Source organism: Colias eurytheme, chromosome 31 (assembly GCF_061535395.1).
Source record: "Colias eurytheme isolate Ceu_HAF_F1 chromosome 31, ilColEury1 Martin Lab GWU primary, whole genome shotgun sequence".
In the NCBI taxonomy this organism is placed as follows: Eukaryota; Metazoa; Arthropoda; class Insecta; order Lepidoptera; family Pieridae; genus Colias; species Colias eurytheme.
This window is the reverse complement of record NC_143010.1, coordinates 1433194-1452591: the sequence shown is the minus strand read 5'-3', so window position 1 is coordinate 1452591 and position 19398 is coordinate 1433194. Positions and strand designations below refer to the sequence as shown.

Sequence of the window (19398 nt, the reverse complement as noted above, 5' to 3'; positions counted from 1 at the left end):
ATGGGCTGATTTTTCAATCGTTGGTTAAAACTTATTCATCGAATAACATATTAAACTACCATTTCAAAAATGTATTGTAATTGTCCGTATTTGACAGTTTACAGGTGACATTTTAATATGTTCGTGTAATACCTTCATAGAAATCTAAATAACAAGACACTAGAAGTCGTAAGCGCGCGTGACATTGTCGCCGCTCAGGTGGTTACCATTCCACAAGTCTGTTCGTCGCTTGGTGGTCGCTTGTTCAGTTGTTCCTGACACGTGCGTGAGTAAACATGGTGTGTTACAGCATTTCCCAGTGCGGAAATTCTTCCATAAATTGTAATTATACTAATAAAGGAATAACATTTCACCGGCAAGTATTTTTGTTTATAAATATTGCCGTTTTTCCTTAAAATTAAACAATATTTACAAACAATACGAATGACACAGTCAACCGTTCCTCTCATCACGTTTAGCTATACATTGCCTTTTACTATTGTCAACATCTGACAGGTCGGTTGTTATAACTGCCAGATGTTATCAAATGACAATTACAAGAAGCAATGTACTGCATTGTTAACGATAAAGAGTAAATAGTCGCAAGCTAGTGATGTGATGTGTTAAAATTTTACGATGTTTTTTTGCGTAATATGACGACTGATGGAATAATTGGATTATATTTTAATTTGAATTCTATTTTATATAACTTATATAACTATATATAACTTTTTAAACTAAGTACATCGATACAATCATTTTCGGACAATTTTACTGTCGATACAGAATCACATTAATTAAATATACAATAATGCCATAATGTAAAGGACATTCTTCGCTTAGGTTGACAAAACTATTTTATGTTAAATATATTCTTTGTAGATTTCCACAACGCCGTCCAAGGACGTATGGATATCCGCGACTGGGAAAAGAAATTGGTTCCCTACAGGCTATAGTAGGATATGTTCAAAACATTTCAAAGAAGATAATTTCAATGTCACAACAAAAAGACGTACATTAAGTAATTGTTATAACTCTTATAATTTTTGGTGGTCTGGCGCGGTTCTGCATCAGGTGTTCGTGATTTTCAAATTTAAACTCTCAGTTTCTAAACCCCCTCCATTTTTTTTAAATATGTAATGTACAGACACTGTTTTATTATTTGTATATATAGATAAATAAATATTTAAGTACATAACATGTTTTTATTTCTTATACCTATATGTACAGTCTGCTGTGGGCCCACGAGATGAGCCTACCACTGTATTAAAATCAACAACTATATATTTCTTATTTGTTAACTATCACTTAACTATCGATAACAAGGCTGATGAAGTCTTACATCACTAAAGCGTTGAATGAACGTTAATGAAATTTCAACCTTATTTCTATGCATTGAGGTTAAAAGTTATATCTATCAAAAATTAACGCCCTCTGTTGTCGAGTAGCCGAACTTTTTCGTATTTGAAGTTTCTAAGCAAAAGGAAACAAAACATCTTACGTACCTAGGGATGTTATACTAAAATAAACCGTAAAGTCGTGAGTTAGGGTACATATTAAAATGCGAAATTTATTATTTATGTTAGTTTTCATTAAAATGAAGCTGTCCAATAAAAGGCATAGTTTACTTGTGTGAACTGTCTAGATATCGTTTTAAATGTGTGGATTTTGGCGACAGTGGTTTTCATACTAATTATGACATTATAGCACTTCTATGTGTCTTGTTATTTAGATTTCTATGAATACCTTATTGGACGGATAAATTTTAACCAAGGATTGAAAAATCAGCTCTTAATAAAATATATTATGTTTAACTTTACAAATTCAAATTCAAATTATATTTATTTGCAAGAATGTAGTTACAAATTATAGATGTTTTTAATTACAATATTATGTGGCTAATACATTCTACCCATTGATTGGGTGTGCAAATATTGAAAAAAAAAGTTGATTAGTCGAATTAATTTTAAAATTAATTACAGAATCGTCGGCAACTAGAAGTGGAACACTTGGTATCGGCGGAGTGTTACAGCGACGCGCACTCTGTGCTGGTCGAACACATACTGCCCGATGTTGTGCTGTCCGGTCAGTGTTTTGTGTGACTACCCGCATTATTAGTGAATAAATAAATAAATTAATATCAACTAGAAGTGGAACACTTACCACGTTTTGAGTTTTGGAACGCGTGAAGATATCGAGGTGAAATAGATAAATACTCAAGTCTACGGATTTTGAAGCTGTGAAAAAATCAAATTTTAATAAATTTGATTTTTTCACAGCAGAAAAAATCTTTTTTCAGCTGTGAAAAAGCTTCAAAAGCAATCAAAAGATACAGCCGTATATCTGCAAATATTCGCGAATTTAGACATTATCATTTTATATTGTACTAGCTGTTGCCCGCAGCTTCGCTTGCGTGGAAAAGATAATTTGTCATGGTATAAGTTTTCATCCCCTATTTAACCCCTTTAGGGGATGAATTTTCTAAAATCTTTTCTTAGGGGACGCCTACGTTATGACATCTACCTGCATGCCAAATTTCAGCCCGATACGTCCAGTGGTTTGGGCTGTGCGTTGATAGATCACTATATCAGTCACCTTTGAGTTTTATATAATATGTTAGTCTTTATTTTTATAATATTTATTTCTTTTCACAGACAACGTGAAAAGCATACAGCCGATCATAGAGAAATTGCATACCGCTGCTCAGAGGCACGAAGTGAGCGGCTGGGAGAGAGGCGGGGAGGCTTTGTATCACTATATACACGTGTGCGACGAGGTTTGTGTGTCTGTTTATATTTATTTTTAACTAGTACTCCGCCCCGGCTTCGCCCGTGGTACATTTTTCGCAATAAAAGGTAGCCTATGTCCTTTCTCGGGTATCAAAATGTCTCCATACCAAATTTCATGCAAATTGGTTCAGTAGTTTAGGCGTGATTGAGTAACAGACAGACAGAGTTACTTTCGCATTTATAATATTAGTATGGACTAGCTGTGCTCCGCGGTTTTACCCGCAGTGCTCCGCTCCTGTTCGTCTCAGCGAGATAATATATAGCCTATAGCCTTCCTCGATAAATGGGCTGTCTAACAACGAAAAAATTTTTCAAATCGGACCAGTAGTTCCCGAGATTGGCGCGTTCAAACAAACAAACACTTCAGCTTCGCTTTATAATATTACTATAGATTATTTTCAGCTGACTTAAAAAAAAGGATAAACTGATAAAAATTCATTTAGACGAATTGGTATTCATTTAGACGGTTGGTTTGTATAGATTTGGTGGGGGGGGGGATTATTAACAAAATTTAGGTTTGTTTATAACCGACTTTAGTTTTAACTAACTTTGAAAAAGGGAGGTTCTCTATTCGACACTGCGTTTTTTTAATATGATGAATATGATTGGTACAATATTTCGTTTATGTAAATAAATAAATAAATATTTCGGGACAATTTTCACACACGGCACGATCTGATCCCACACTAAGCTTTCGCTTGTGTTATGGAAACTAGATGGCTGATAAACATACATATATAATTTTAAATAAATACTTATATAGATAATTAACACCCAGACACAGAGCAAACATCTATGTTCATCACCCAAATATTTGCCCCGGGTGGGAATCGAACCCACGACCTCTGGCTTGGAAGGCAGGGCCACTACCAACCAAGCCAACCGGCCAGTCAAATAATTTATTTATAATTATTTCCAGATACGCGGTCTAGTATCGGACGCGGAAGGCGATCAAGCCACATCGGTACAGGAGAGACTGGAAGCGCTAACTCCCATGGTGACGGCCGCCGCTAGAGCGCTTATAGCTTTGGATTGCTCGTGAGTATATATACAGATGACACACAGACAGACTGACATACAGGCTGCGAAGTCAAAGAAAAATAGTTAATTAGTCAAATAACTTTAATCCAAATTTCGTTAAGACAGAGTCCGATACATAGACCGATAGACGGAAAGACAGATAGACCGATATTCAGACCGATAGACCGATATACACACCGATTCTGTGCGACAGAGATTCTGTGCCACAACTTTAAGGTGGCATTTATTTTAAATAATAAATATTGTAATTTGGTAATTAAGTATCGAAATAAAATGTTGTAAAAAAATAAATGTTTATTTGTTTTATTTGAAGCAATTTATTTTAAACTTTTACCAATTTTTTCCTGTGGGATTGAGTTATTTTCCCGCGGTAAATTGTAGCCTATATGTTATTCTGATGTTTAAACTATATAATTGTGAAGTTCCATAAAAACTCATTCAGTAGTTTTTACGTGAAAGAGTATCAAATGTCCATTTTTATATATTTTTGCTTTTATAATATTAGTAGGATACGATTATTGATTTGTAAAAAGATCAACCAGGTGGAAGTCAGATTCGCGCACGAAGGGTTCCGTATAATTCTATGAATGAATCTATGAAAACAGGAAAAAATACGTAGCTTTTTACGAAACCATAAAAACAACCTAAACCGAAATACCTAATAATATTTTTTTATAAATACTACTACCATATAATGCAAGGCAGTCAATACGCATCGCTAATGAATAATTTCAAATTAAACGAATCTTAAAATTTGGAATTACCTATCCATAATTCAAAAAAACGAATCTTAAATTATCTTCAAGCAATTTTATAACTTAATTTTTTTATTTATCGATATTTTAGTATTCGATAAAGTGGCAAGCACTACCTTTTTAGAACAAAAAGTGGCTACAAGTGGATTTGAATGCCAAGCAGATAACAGTGTGTTGTCTCTTTCTATCGCATTAATTAGGGTATTGAATAAAAGAGAGCCACTATATAAGAAACGTTCAATTAATTGTTACTTCTCCAGGCTTGTTAATTGTTCCGAGTCATAGTGCAATCTCCAGTGTATTAGATATAAGCTTCTTTAGAGCGTATACGCACTATGCGGGTAGCCGCATTGCGGGTAGCCGTCCGGCTGACCGCAAGCACAATTATGTACGTAATATTCATTTCTATGCGCACTGTGCGGTCTGCGGCATTTTTCTTTTTGTCATTGCGTACTAAGACCCCTGTAGAACCATCCGTTCAAAACTTATAACAGGATGGTTCTACAGGGGTCTTAGTACGCAATGACAAAAAGAAAAATGCCGCAGACCGCACAGTGCGCATAGAAATGAATATTACGTACATAATTGTGCTTGCGGTCAGCCGGACGGCTACCCGCAATGCGGCTACCCGCATAGTGCGTATACGCTCTTAGACGTTACGAAAGTATTTAACGATATTTAAGTAGCAGAATAAAAATAAAATGTCAAATGTATGTATAACTAGGTCGCTCCGCGCCCGCGCCGCCCGCGCGGAGATGGGCGCGCGGCTGGTGCGGCTGGCGCCGCGCGCGCCGCTGCTGCGCGACCTGCGCCTGCCGCCCGACACGGCCGCGCGCGCGCACACACAGGTTTTTTTTTTTTTATATAACATAAGAAGGCAAACGAGCAGACGCCTTGCCTGGTGGTAAGCTAAGTGCGCCGCCCATAGACTACCGCAACTGATGTTACGGGTGTTGCCTACTAGAAGAGGGAAATATATAGGGTAAAATAGGATATGCTATCTGTGGATTAGGGAATAGGTAGTTTATTGGCCTTTCAGGTAGCTGTAAGCTCTTTTTTTGAAGGTGTCCATATTGAAGCTGTTCGGGAATACAGACTTAGGTAGTTTATTCCATAGTAAAGCAGTACGCGGAAGAAAGTTGCGCATAAAGCGCACGGTAACACACAGGTGACCAGCCTAGTGTTGCCCACTGACACCATACACCATCATTAGTGCACACACTTCCTCGATAAATGGCCTACCGCGCGCGCGCACACACAGGTGACGAGCCTAAAGTCCATTTCAAGAAAGAAGTCCCGCGGACATTTATGGAACTAACTAGATTTCCGCCCGCGGCTTCGCCCGCGTTTTCAAAGGAAAACCCGCATATTTCCCGTTCCCGTGGGATTTCCGGGATAAAACCTATCCTATGTGTTAATCCAAGTTACCCTCTATATGTGTGCTAAATTTCATTGTAATCGGTTCAGTAGTTTTTACGTGAAAGAGTAACAAACATCCATACATCCATACATCCATACAAACTTTCGCCTTTATAATAGTATTAAGATTTAACAGATGGGGAGCTCGCACAATACATTGCTTACTTATATCAATTACTAGCTGTTGCCCGCGACTTCGTCCGCGATTCGGTCGTTTTTCGTCATTCGTCGTTTAAAAAAAATACGTGACACTTTATTTTTGAATGTTCTTAATTGTCTCTTATAAAATTTAACTACATTAAAATTGAATACTCTGATAAGAAAATCTTAAAATCATCGAAAATCATAGACATCGAATATCTGAAGAAAACATGAATGAATGTGATTTAAATTCTACATTTCTTAGTAATTAAAATAATAATCTAAATTAAATGTAGATTAACAGTTTGAGCGCACCATTATAGAATATGTACCTAAGTAATAAATTACGTTAGTTTACATTGTAACTTTACTAAAAACACGATGACTTTCTTTCGCGCTCGGTACCACAAACTAAACATGTTTGTGGTACGTGGCCCGCGTCACTTTACCCCCCACGAGTTCCCCTCCGTTGCTATGCGAAAATACATTCGTCGCCCTACTGTAGGAAAAATTGTAATACTGCGGCCTGGGCGTTATAACACGCTCAGGGAATTCCTGAGTGCTGATAGACTTCCGTCTATCGGCATTTATACCAATTTTATATTAATATCACCATCTTGAGGAAAAGCTTCTAATGTCGATTTAAAACGCATATATACGGATTAACCTGATGAATTAACATGTTCTAAAATTGTGAAATGAGTTCAGTTTTAAATTCGAGAAATATTGATTTCTTGTATTCGATTATTCGTCGTAGTCGAATACAAAATATATTTAAAGAAACTTAGGTTGGCCTTCAGGCAAAAGGGATCCTATCAAATGATAAACTTGACCTTGTATCTTAAAAGTAAGAATGAAAGGAGCATCTAATAATTGTTGAGCACCAAAGGATCATTTAAAACGCAATACTATAAGAGCTAATATTGTCTAAGAACTGTTTAGATTGCACATGTTCCTCTAAAACTTAAAAGTAGTGATTTCAAAGGTTCCGGCGTATCTTCAAACGAAAGCCGACTCCTTACTCCACTTTAAAGCATTACAAAAAGAACATACTACGTTAATATCGCCTATACAGAAGATGATCTGTAATCAATTGTGAGGTTATAAGCAAACCCACTTTTATATTATTTTGTCGGACCACACCACCGAATTTGTAGATTGATCTTCTATGTTTACCTCTAAGTCATTAAGACTATGTCGAAATCTGTTTGCAATAAGACGGGCCTCTCGCTATTCGTCCGTTTAAAGAGACCAATAGTTTCAATTCTTAATCTTACATTAAACAAACTTATTATGCTTATGCTCATGTTCATCTTCGAGAGATCGAATAATATTATGGTGCACCCTATTATTTGTCAAACGGTGTTCATATTGAGTAAAAGTTTCAGAATTCTCGAGATAAAATATAACGATCGTGATCAGCTGTGAGACGTAATTCCCTCTCAGTGAGGGTTTCGGTCTCACGGGATAGTACAATATGCCATTTGCGATCAGCTGTGAGACGTTATATTATATACCCTCAGTGAAGGTTTCGGTCTCACATGCCGTTCGCGGTCAGCTGTGAGCCGCAATTCTCGTTGTGAAGCGGTTTCAGGTTCGGCATAACACATGTTGTTTTCGGTCAATAGTAAGCCTCTTATCTCTAACGATCCTTGAGAACTCTTATTTCTCATTTTCTTAACTTTGCTCGAATTTCGATATATAAAGATTTTTTAGGTGGCACTGATGCGGGTGAATAAAAATTAAAACGGACTAAGAGTGTTATAATCTCAATCATCATCATCAATACATATAATAAAATTGTGGAAAAGTGATGTCTGTACAATTAAAATATGTAGAAAAAAATTAGCAGGTGTTATTATTATCGAGAAATCGAGAGAAACCATTTTTTTCTCTTAAAAGCTCCCCCCCTCCCACTTCCCGAACTCCGATTGACCGTAATTTATTTTTCCTTACATTTTTATCATATCCTTTTCTAATGGGTTTCATCCTACTGCGATTTTTTTTTGTTTCAAAAATTATCTACCCTGGTGTATAGGTAAATTTTCCACATAAAATGTCCTTTAAATTATGTCGTATTATATTTTTAACCCCCGACGCAAAAAGACTGGTGTTAGTGTAAAGTGTATCAAAATTGGTTCATCCACTTATTATACCTACATAGGGGTAAAAGTGGGAATGAAAAAAATGAAAGTTATAATTTATTTTTAAAGATCGTCGGGAAGTTTATGAAATTATTTATTCCTTTTTCTATACACTTTTCTTCGTCTAAACGGTTTAGTTACGTGCTCTCTCTCTCTTCAGCCTTTAGTTACGTGCGTGAGACAGGAAAGATCTAATTTGGATTTGTTTCTGGATTTGATAAAAACTGAGTATCGATTAAGCTGATCAGTGGCTACTGGCTACACCATAGATTATTAAAAACATCCGTTTAAGAAAGGAAGGAAATAGAATTTGCTCCTCTCCCCCCCCCTGGTTCCTAAAAAATAATATGACATAATTTAAAAGAAATTTTACGTAGAATTAGTTAGGCATTTCTTTTTTGATTTTCGATATTATATACTAATCATAAATCATAATTTTTAATTACAATATGTAGTAACTATTTGGTATAGGTTAGGCATTTCATTTCTTGATTTTCTTTAATAATTTGGTACGTAAGTTTTTTAGCTCAGTTTAGTAAGAAATTTTAATAACAATTCTTTTAATTATTTATGGTAGTACAACAGTACAGTATGGTTGTACGTATTTACTCAATAATTGTATGTTAAGTAGTAATTCAGCATGGGCGTAGCCACGGTGGGGCTGGGTGGGGCGCTTACCCTGGCTTTGATCTGGTAGGTACTAATTGTGAAGGGGAGTGGGCGTGGGCGTGGGATTGGGACTGAACGTGGCATATGGCGTGGGAGTGCGAGTGGGCGCGGGAGTGGGAGCATGAAAATAAAAATGATTTTTTATTGTTGCCCCACCCTGAGCCCATGGTCATAGGTCCCATAGTCACTATTCCACGCGAACGAAGTCGCGGGGACAGCTAGTAGACAAATATAATCAGAAAGCTTTGAACTCCTAAGCTCAACCATAAAAGATAGACATTTATGATGTCGGGAGATATTTTTTATATAATATGGAGAACATTTCTTTCATACTTGATTTCTGTGTAGCTTTAACCATTAAGATACACGCATTAAGAACGCACACGCGACGAAAGCTTAAAAATGGAGTTGCTGCTCTGCTCACGAATATGAAAAATAATTGTACCAAGTTTCGTTTAAATCCGTCGAGTAGTTTTTGTTTCTATAACGGTTATACAGACAGACAGACGGACAAACATTTTTGACGTCGATGTCGATCTCTAATCACCTCGTGATAGTTATTTAGGAAATATATTTCATGTGCAGAATTGACCTCTACAGATTTAATATAAGTAGGTATACATATATTTAGATTCCAATTTCCATGTAACGTTAAATTCGACTATATAATAACTAACAGACAACGCAGGTTACTCTCGTTTCCGTAAGTTGAGGCGGCTACATATTCGGTCCTAATAACATGACTTTTTGTAAACGAAACGACAGCGCGGTTTAATTCGATGGCAACACCATCAGAAAAAAGGAAATATTTTTAACTTTGAAAAAATATTATGATTTACACTATTAATACTATTTTAACATTAACACAAAATATAAGACTGTGAGTGTGTAAAAATAAATCCAGCTAGTTTCACATCACACTTATGTTTATAATTAGGTAAACGACATGAAAATATATTAATTACCAAGCAATAATCATACAGATAAATACTGAACAAAAGTATTAACAGTCAAAGTATATTTTTACTAACAACATGTAAATGATGAAGGAATAATAATTATCAACGAACTAACCTTTTTGTATTAGAGTCCCGCCTCGTGATCGAATTATTAAAACACGAAGATTTTTAAAAATGTAACCAATGAACACAATCAATATTAGATTAACTGTAATGGTGTCTAGTTTGACTTAAAATAATATACATCTACCCTCACTTTTAAAAATGTAGTATATTCACACGAATTATAAGCGCACCTTATAGGGAAGGGAAGATTTATTATGGGTTAAAGAGTTAAATAAATAAATAACATAATTATATTTAAATTATTAATTTTTAACATTGTGTTCAGTAGTGTTAACATGTAAATTGATTTGATTTTTACGAAATCTCATAGATGGCGCTGAATCAAATTTGTCTTTATAGTACTAAGATTCATTAAACAGTTTCTCTGCCCAAATAACGTAAATGACGTAGTTTTTATAGTGTAAAGCTAGATAATAGCATGGCTTACTCAAAAACAACATTTAAACATGAGTCTTTAGATTGTACGCTGTCGTAGTTCACGGAATACGTAAGAAAAGTAAAGGTTCACAGCTCCTCCCCCGGAGGTGATAGCATGATAATATGTTTAAAAAAACCTCACACGACCTGTTAGTAATATTCATGCAAAATTTGAAGTCAATCTATGCAGTACTTTTCGAGATTAGCTCGGACAAACATACAGACAAACAGACAAACAGACAAACAGACAAACAGACAAAAATTCTAAAAACTATATTTTTGGCTTCTATATCGATTATAGATCATGGATTATGTATTCTTTTAAAAAAATATTCAATGTACAGTTTTGACTTTCCTACGATTTTATTATATGTATAGATTTTATCTAAATATTCGAGTCGTAGTAGTTTATAAAATGAAATTAAATGAACGATACATAATTTCCCCCACAGATTTCCACACATTTAACCCTGCGAACATTATTACGCGCGTATACAGCGCTGCGTCTGTGGGACTTCTTTCTTGAAATGGACTCTAGAGGCAGTGTTGCGACTGAGACCATATAGCATCACTAGCTGCTCCGCGCGGTTATAGGCTTATAACCTTCCTCGATAAATGCGGTATCTAACACCGAAAGAATTTTTCAAATCGGACCAGTAGTTCCCGAGATTAGCGCGTTCAAACAAACAAACAAACTCTTCAGCTTTATAATATTAGTATAGATTAGTGCACACACTTCCTCGATAAATGGCCTATCGAACATATTAGCGCTGAGAACGAACAAGTATATACTACAGCAAATGTGACAACGACATAACATATCGCCCTACACCTCTACATTTTAAAATTGCTTTAGTACCAATTTTTAAATTCTTGGATAAAACTTATCCATCCAATAAAGTATTACACGATAATATTAAAATGTCACGTAAACTGTCAAATACGGGTAATTAGAATACGTTTTTAAAATGGTAGTTTTATACATTATTCGACGAATAAGTTTTAGCCAAGGATTGAAAAATCAGCCCTTTGTCGAAATAAAAGTCACGAGTCATTTTTATAACATTTTATTGAGGAGTGTTAACTCGTCATAGACGTGTGTAATAGCACAGTGTACAGAAACATGTGTAGAGATAAACTACGATAACATGGCGCGCCCCTCCAAATTACTGTTTCAATGTGTGTAGTGACATCCTTACGAAGGAGTTTGTATGTAGTTGTACGTATTCGTCTTTAGTACTTTACGTCCAGATTTGTTGGTCAACTAATCATAAGTTGCCGAGCGCCCAAGACAACGCACGTGTCGTTTTCATAGAATACGTCAGTGCAGCGCCATTACTAATTAGATTAGATTAGAGCGTGACTAGTCGAGCAACAAATCCGTGGATTTGTTTTTGTTTGACGGCCGTCTCATTACGCACACATGCGTTGTGAATCTCGGTGGTGCATTGTAAATACTTTCACAAATACTTTCAAACGTTTTGAATTTTGGAGGGGCGCGCCATGTTATCGTAGTTTATCTCTATCTGTATATTGTCCACAGATCGCGACGGAGCTGGCGGAGCGCGCGGCCGAGCTCTGCCTGGAGTCCGCTGCGGGCGAGCAGAGCACAAGCACTCTACAATCATAAATACAATAATAAAAAAAATATTGTGTGGTTTTATGAAACCACGGTAAAAGTGAAACTGTTCGAACGGTTCCGAACACTGCTTTGTGTAGCGCATGTCGCGTGACGGTCGATACACGCGACATGCGCTACACAGACCAAACAGTTTGAGACGATGTAATAAAAGTTTCACTTTAAAAATGTATGCGTGTACTACAGTACACACGTAAGAAGTGAAACTTCTTTATGACGTTTAAAAATGTCACGAGTATGGCGTAACGCAAAAATGTCACGAGTACGGCGTAACGCAAAAATGTTACACTAAATTTTTGTCCAACCCCGATAAAGAAGTTTCACTTCAATAATTAGTGGAATTACGTTGGATAACATTTCGAATTCAAATCATTTAAAACAATTGTAAAATACACCAATACGAGTGAAATTGATATTTTAATTTGTATAATGCACTCGATGAAATTCGAAAATTTAGTTCAAAATATACTTGGTATAGAATGAATTGTAAAAACGCGTTCACTCGACCTAAGTATCTAAAATGAGATCAATAAATTAATCTGAATTATTACTGACTCTACAATTCCTATTTTCATTAAGTATTCCAATTATCTATATATACTAGACTAGATACCCAATCTCGATTAAACGCGTTTCTATCTCCCTGTGATGTTATATTTTTATGTGCTTTTCCGTAAATCGTTGTTTCATTTTCGAATGTCACTTTAAAACTAACAAAACACGGCGGACCTATCGTGTTTCGAACAAAATGCATGAAAAGTTTCATTAGTAGTTAAGTCTTGTATTTCATTCAAAAGCATAATTATTCGTATAACGAAACGTTTTTTGCTTAAAACGGTTTCACAATACATTTTTCTAATTATTATTTTCATTTCAATTACCTAGCCAAATTATTACAAACAATATTTTCTCTCCAACTCAAAAGTATCGTATTAGAGCGAGCGCGCACGAGCAACTTTGTCTCCACAACTATTTTGTCTCTCGCACCTATGGGCTAGTATGAAAGTGCGCGCACGTAGCGACGCAACTCCCCATACAAATTGATGGGAGAGACAAAATAGTTGCGGAGACAAAGTTGCTCGTGCGCGCTAGCTCTTACGAGTACGAGTTAATTGTGTCTTTATGAAGTATAGTAATAAAACAAACAAAATAAATCTCTTGTAGAGCAATAATTTAAATCTCGATAATTATTTCTATTAATATTAGATACCTATACAAACTTTTTTAACCGCCTCATTCAGTCGTAGAGCTGTCAAATGTCAGATTGCGCGGCAAATTCGTATTTTTTTTTTCTTTTTTGAAAATTTCATCATCTGTTGTTGCCATGGACGTATAAAAAAAGACGGACGGTATATCGCCTAAACATTGAGTGAAGCCTAGTAATGGCGGCGAAACATCCATGTGTGTGTGCCATGTTGCCATGGCAACAGCTGTGTTGATGACAATGGCGGCTGTATTTTTTTCTATAAATTTTGCCGTAATAATTTTGTCATTAAAACATAAAAGAAATAACTTGCTTCCCTGTGGAATGTAATCCCTTGTGTTTTGTTATTTAAAATTGTACTGTTGCGACACCATTTAACCACGCAAGACGGCATTTTAAATATTTTTTGTGAAACAGTGACGTAGTTAATCAGTCGGTAGTTCACGACGTAATGGCGGCCGACTAGCTTACTATGGTGAGAGTGTGTGCGTGTTTATTGTCTTTACACGATCGCTAGCTTACTATGGTGGCTTCACGTTGTTTGTTCGTAATACGGCGTCCGTCTTTTTTTATACGTCCATGGTTGTTGCATTATTTTTCTATGAAGTGTAATGCAGTTTACAATAAAAACAACGTATATCGAAACAATATGTACAGCTTTGTCTGAATATTAAAATATGTTCTCAGTCCAATTACTTATTACTATTTTTCGTACATTTTGATATCAGTTGAAAATATTATATCATATAAAATTTTTGGTTAATGTAGCTGGTATAACAAGGTAATGCGCTTTCGTGTTTTAACTAATTAGTTCAATATTAATTTAGTTGTAAAATACGTTATTTTGTTATTAATTTTAATAATATTGTAAGGAATCTAATTCAGTGTTAGATTTTGAAAATTAGATTAAGGATAATTTGTAATTGTAATAAATATTTTTGGATGTACCTACTGGTCTTTTTATTTTATTCCCCTGTGCTCATATTATGTCATGAAGCCTTTCAGTATAGACACATGGACGAAATCGCAGTAATACTATGGTAAATAAATAATAATATGGTTAATACGCACCTTGATACTTACAGTAGAGTTGTTTGATGTTGAATCCGTAATAAATAAAATGTACACAATTGAATGTTACTTTTGATACACGATACACACTACTCAGAGAAATAAACGCTACCTCGTCTTATTTGAACATAGGCTAGAATTAACTTTTTCACAAACACGTATATTTTAAAAACATATAGTTTATTAAATACTACATAATATTATATAGGTAGGTACTTACCAAAACTTCATGATGAACCGATCAGCTGTTTTTGCGTTGAAGAATAATAAAATATGTACATAATATAAAAATTTCGATTCGTCTAAGCTTTCACGTTTATAGAGGTTTAAAATAAGTAGGAAATATGTATTTAAATGTATGGAAAACCGGCGTTCTTATACATAAGTCAATGCAAAATTATTGTCTACTAATAATTAAAACGCTAACAGATATTAATATCATTTTATGCATACACCCTAATTTACATGAACCTTCATCCAATACGTACGTCGTACAGTCAGAATCAAAATAATAGGTAACTAGGTACTACATTTTAAAACGACATCATCACTAGATAGTATAAAACAAAGTCGCTTTCTGTATGTCTCTACATATGTATTTTAAATCTTTAAAACTACGCAACGGACTTTGATGCGGTTATCTTAGTAGATAGATCGATTCAAGAGGAAGGTTTTAGTATATAATTTATTAGGTTTTAGACAAAGCAGGCGTAGCTGCGGGCGGAAAACTAGTATTCAAATAAACTAATAAAGCTGACTATTATATAGTATTGCTTCGCTCCTGTTGGTCTTATCGTAATGATATAATATATAAGCCTTCGATAAATGTGCTAACACCGAATAATTTTTCAAATCGGACAAGTAGTTCCTAAGATTAGTGCATTCAAACAAACAAACAAACTCTTCAGCTTTATAATATTAGAACTTAGATATAAAAGAGACATTTTTCTTCTATTAGGTACTTTAACACACAATAAGTAATAATACAAAAGTCAAAAGGGGATTGATATCGAACGCGTGACGCTGATTACCCACTGAAGCTATTATTAATCTATTACTTAAGTAGGCGTAAATATCTACGGGATATACTTCTATTCCTAGACAAATCCCACACAAAAAAACCATTCAGGTGTAAAATATCAATGAATCTCTGCATATTCATTATCTAAATATAAGTATAAAACCGCAAAAATGTCTTGCAATCTCACATTCACAATCCACCCTCGATACAATGAAGGTACAAATCGTTCTGTTGTCTTTGGTACTGCTGGTGAGAGCGGAGCCAAATGTGTACTGTGGACGGCGGCTGGCGTCGGCGCTGGCGATGGTGTGTGGATATGACGAGAAGCGAGACAACGGTTGGCTGTTGGACAGGAGTCAGACCAGTCCTTATGAGACAAAACCTTGGCTAAGGGAAACTACTGGAGTAGGCTTATCATTGGACACTGAATCGAATTATAAGACTGATAATGCCTGGTTGGCACTACCAGCTCGACATAACAAAGACAAGCACGTTAGCACTGGAGCACTGGAGACGGGAGCGAGTCACAAAGCACCCTGGTTGGCGCCGCACGAGGCGCGGACTGCCAGTCGCGGCAAGCGGCAGATCGTCATGGAGTGCTGTCTGAAGGCCTGCTCTGAAGATGAACTGATGACTTATTGCTGATAGTATATGTGTTTTAATTCTACAAAAAATATCAAATCGAATTTACTAATAGATGTTTGTTGATAGGAATGTAAAATAAGAATAAAATTTCGAATGTGATAAGTGATAACTTATTATGTATTTTTCAGTTTTTTAACCTATTACAAGTACTGATTTTTGGTCAAGTCCTAAAATTATATAACAAACTAGCGGTCCGCCCCGGCTTCGCCCTTAGTACATATTTCGCAATAAAAAGTGGCCTATGTCCTTTCTCGGGTATCAAAATATCTCTATACCAAATTTCATGCAAATTGGTTCAGTAGTTAAGGCGTGATTGAGTAACAGACAGACAGACAGAGTTACTTTCGCATTTATAATATTAGTATGGATGTGCTATTTATTAAATAGGTTTGAAGTCGGTGCCGAACATTAAGCACTATTAAGCCCGTGCACCGACATCAAACCTTTTTAATAAATAGCACATATCACTACATAGTATAAAACAAAGTCGCTTTCTCTGTCCCTATGTCCCTATATCCCTATGTCCCTATATCCCTATGTCCCTATATCCCTATGTCCCTATATCCCTATGTCCCTATATCCCTATGTCCCTATGTCCCTTTGTACGCTTAAGGCGAGGATTTCCGATTATTGCCCTTTTTTAGATTAATTTTAAACAATGAAATATTCATTATTTTCGACTGGAAAAAATATATTTCACACACAAAGATCTATTTGAAGGCAGAGTGTCGTCGGTAACACGATATCAATTACTTTGTACGATCAAAAAAAATCGGGAAGTCAACCCGTTTTGCACTGTTTTTTTCAATTTTATAGGTGTGTTTAATAACATAGACATTTTGAAAATGCATATTTAGGTAGGTATTACTATTACGGAGGGCAAAGTCTCATAAAATATTGAAGAATTAATATAGTTTAAATCACATAAAAAAATAAACCAAGATACGCGCTAAATCGAGGCCGCGCGGGCCTTCAAATGCCCGCGAGGCTTTGTTGAGGTAAGACCTGTGTCGAGTCGTGCGCTCATCGACTCCCGCCGCCGTGCATTTTTGTTAAATAATTAAAAATAAATAAACGACAAAAGAGGGACAGTATAGATAATAACAGTAGAGCTACTCGTGTGTATACAGGGTGATTATTGGACCTCCCGCCATATTTGAATCAGTTGTTCAGACCATGAAACTGAACAACTTTTACAAAGAAACATGCATGAGTCGAAATGAGAAAAAATCCTAAAGAAAACTACTCGATCATGTGGTCGGTTTTGTATTGGAAGTCTGATTTTTATTTAACTTTTCAATGTTTCTTTGGAAAAGTTGTTCAGTTTCATGGTCTGATCTGAACAACTGATTTAAATTTGGCAGGAGGTCCTAAAACCACCCTGTATATCAACTTGTGGGGTGAAATAATTATAATGGAATATTTAATTCGTAGGTTGTCAGATGAGTGTAGAAAGTCTACACAGTGTGGACTTACTTCCAGCCAGTCCATCGGCCAACATAAAGGATTTCCAATTAAAACCCAGCTACATTGCCATTATTTTCATAAGTGTTTATATACAATAAAATACTCAAGAGTATTTTGCGTGAAAAGGCATATAAATACAGAATAAAAAATTGCAGAATTATTGCATTGGTTGCATTGCATTGGAGAATTATTTAACTGACACTCTGTTACTGACAACTGACATGTAAAGTAGACAATACTTAATTATATAATTTATGTTTTGACAAAACATGCCTAATTTAAGAATTTGTGTTTAATTTAAATATTTAATTTAACTTGCGTTGTTTTTGAAAAAGTGGCCAAGAGCACGTCGGGCACGACCATTCCGTAGTCATTGCATATCACGGACCTGCGAACTGCACTGTTTGCTATTAATCTTTAGCTTAAAGAAATATAGTGAATATCGTGTTTTAAAAACCTACCTGCGCCTTGTTTATTTATGATTAAAAAAATAAAAATTATAAAATTAAAATAACCCTTATTTCATTTTTGTATCCTATAAATAATATGTATTCGTATTTAATAAATATATTCGAATTTAATAAATATGAAAGCCACTGATATTACTGAAAATTTTATACTGTGGCGGGCGGCGGGGTCACGCAAGTTCATCTTAGACGCGCGCGCGCGAGATATATTTCGCGCGTTCTGGGACAGCAAAAATGCCTAATACTCCGGAAAATCCTAGCCTTAAATCTTTGAAACTACATACGCAACGGATTTTGATGCAGTTTTTTTTAATAGATAGAGTGATTCAAGAGGAAGGTTTATATGTATAATAACATGCATCAAATAGTGGAGAAGTACCGTTATTTTTGAGGTTTCTAATGTGATGTCGTAAAAAATTACATTTTTTTCCGCTTACATTGCAAACGCAGGCTGAACCCTACGAGTTTTATCAAAATAATGTACTAAGTATTGTACACATTGAAAAGGTCTACAGAAAAGTCCGCGTATATATCTGTGGTATTTGGTACGTACCACTTAAGTGCAAAATGGTGATTTTTGAGTATGAGCGTTTGAAAGTTTTCACGGTTGCTACCCTGTTGCTACAGATCGGAATAAACTCTTGAGTAAAACAAATTTATGATATTTTAATGTCTTTTATGTTCAAGTTTTGAACACTTACAAAAAAAATAAAAAAAATGTTCTAGTTCAAGAGTAATTGTTACTTAACATGTTTGTACCAAAAGAAAAAAATGTGAAAATGATGTGAAAATGTCTAAAACGTGTGTACTTAAGTGGATTAGAGCATATTTATTTGTACTCTTAATTAGTATTTATTCCTATTTTTACCTTAATTGAAAGGATTTTTCATTTTTTTTTTCGACGGAGACATAAACAGACATTAAAAAACAAATATTATGGGGAAACGTCTTCCATACAAATAGATTTAACCATATATAAAAACAAAAACTAATAGGAGTGTGATTTGCCTGCACAAATAAGCACTCATAAAAAAGCCAGGAAATATTGTGATTTTCGTGCAATAGGTATGCAATTCTCTGATACTCTCTCTACAAAGTAAAATCCTAAAAGTAGTGTGTGTGTGTGGTTCAGAAGTCACGGTAATTCGCTTGCCTGCCGTGCTAGATGCTGCGGGATCGATCCCATCAACCGACATGTACCAATGTGTCTTTTTCGAATGCATAAGTAGATTCTCTAATAACCAGAGATACATCTATTATAACAAGAAAACATCATCATTTCTAATAACAGGAAAACATCGAGATGGCAACCGGGATTTTGGTCTGAAATCACCAACCAGCAGTGAGCAAGCGTGGTGATTACTGCTCATGCCTTCTCCTTTTGAGAAGATGCCCTTACCCTGCAAATAGTTACGAGCTGGATCAAGTCAAATAAAATTTGTTTG

The 19398-nt window shown here is 35.3% G+C and overlaps 2 protein-coding genes across 3 annotated transcripts in view; both read left to right on the top strand.

Moving 5' to 3' along the window:
• The window catches only part of LOC149895366 (nuclear pore complex protein Nup98-Nup96-like), a 68477-nt gene extending 55084 nt beyond the window's left edge, over positions 1-13393 (top strand). The window contains exons 44-48 of the mRNA XM_090118735.1: positions 1962-2064; positions 2634-2755; positions 3688-3806; positions 5289-5412; positions 11983-13393. Of these exons, the coding sequence (XP_089974861.1) occupies positions 1962-2064; positions 2634-2755; positions 3688-3806; positions 5289-5412; positions 11983-12069 (555 nt within the window). The 3' untranslated portion in view covers positions 12070-13393. The remainder of the gene's footprint in view (positions 1-1961; positions 2065-2633; positions 2756-3687; positions 3807-5288; positions 5413-11982) is intronic.
• Positions 13394-15584: 2191 nt separating this feature from the next.
• Positions 15585-16019, top strand: LOC149895365 (insulin-related peptide 2-like). Of its 2 annotated transcripts, XM_090118722.1 has the most exons (2): positions 15585-15779; positions 15888-16019. In XM_090118722.1, the coding sequence occupies exons 1-2, from the start codon at positions 15585-15587 to the stop codon at positions 16017-16019; spliced, it is 327 nt and encodes a 108-aa protein (XP_089974848.1). The 2 variants fall into 2 exon arrangements, with proteins under 2 accessions (XP_089974848.1, XP_089974847.1); XM_090118721.1 differs by having other exon boundaries at positions 15585-16019.
• The last annotated feature ends 3379 nt before the right edge of the window (positions 16020-19398 follow it).

What these genes read in the sequence shown, in the direction of transcription:
- LOC149895365 (XM_090118721.1), top strand. Translation starts at nt 15,585, where the DNA reads ATGAAGGTACAAATCGTTCTGTTGTCTTTGGTACTGCTGGTGAGAGCG.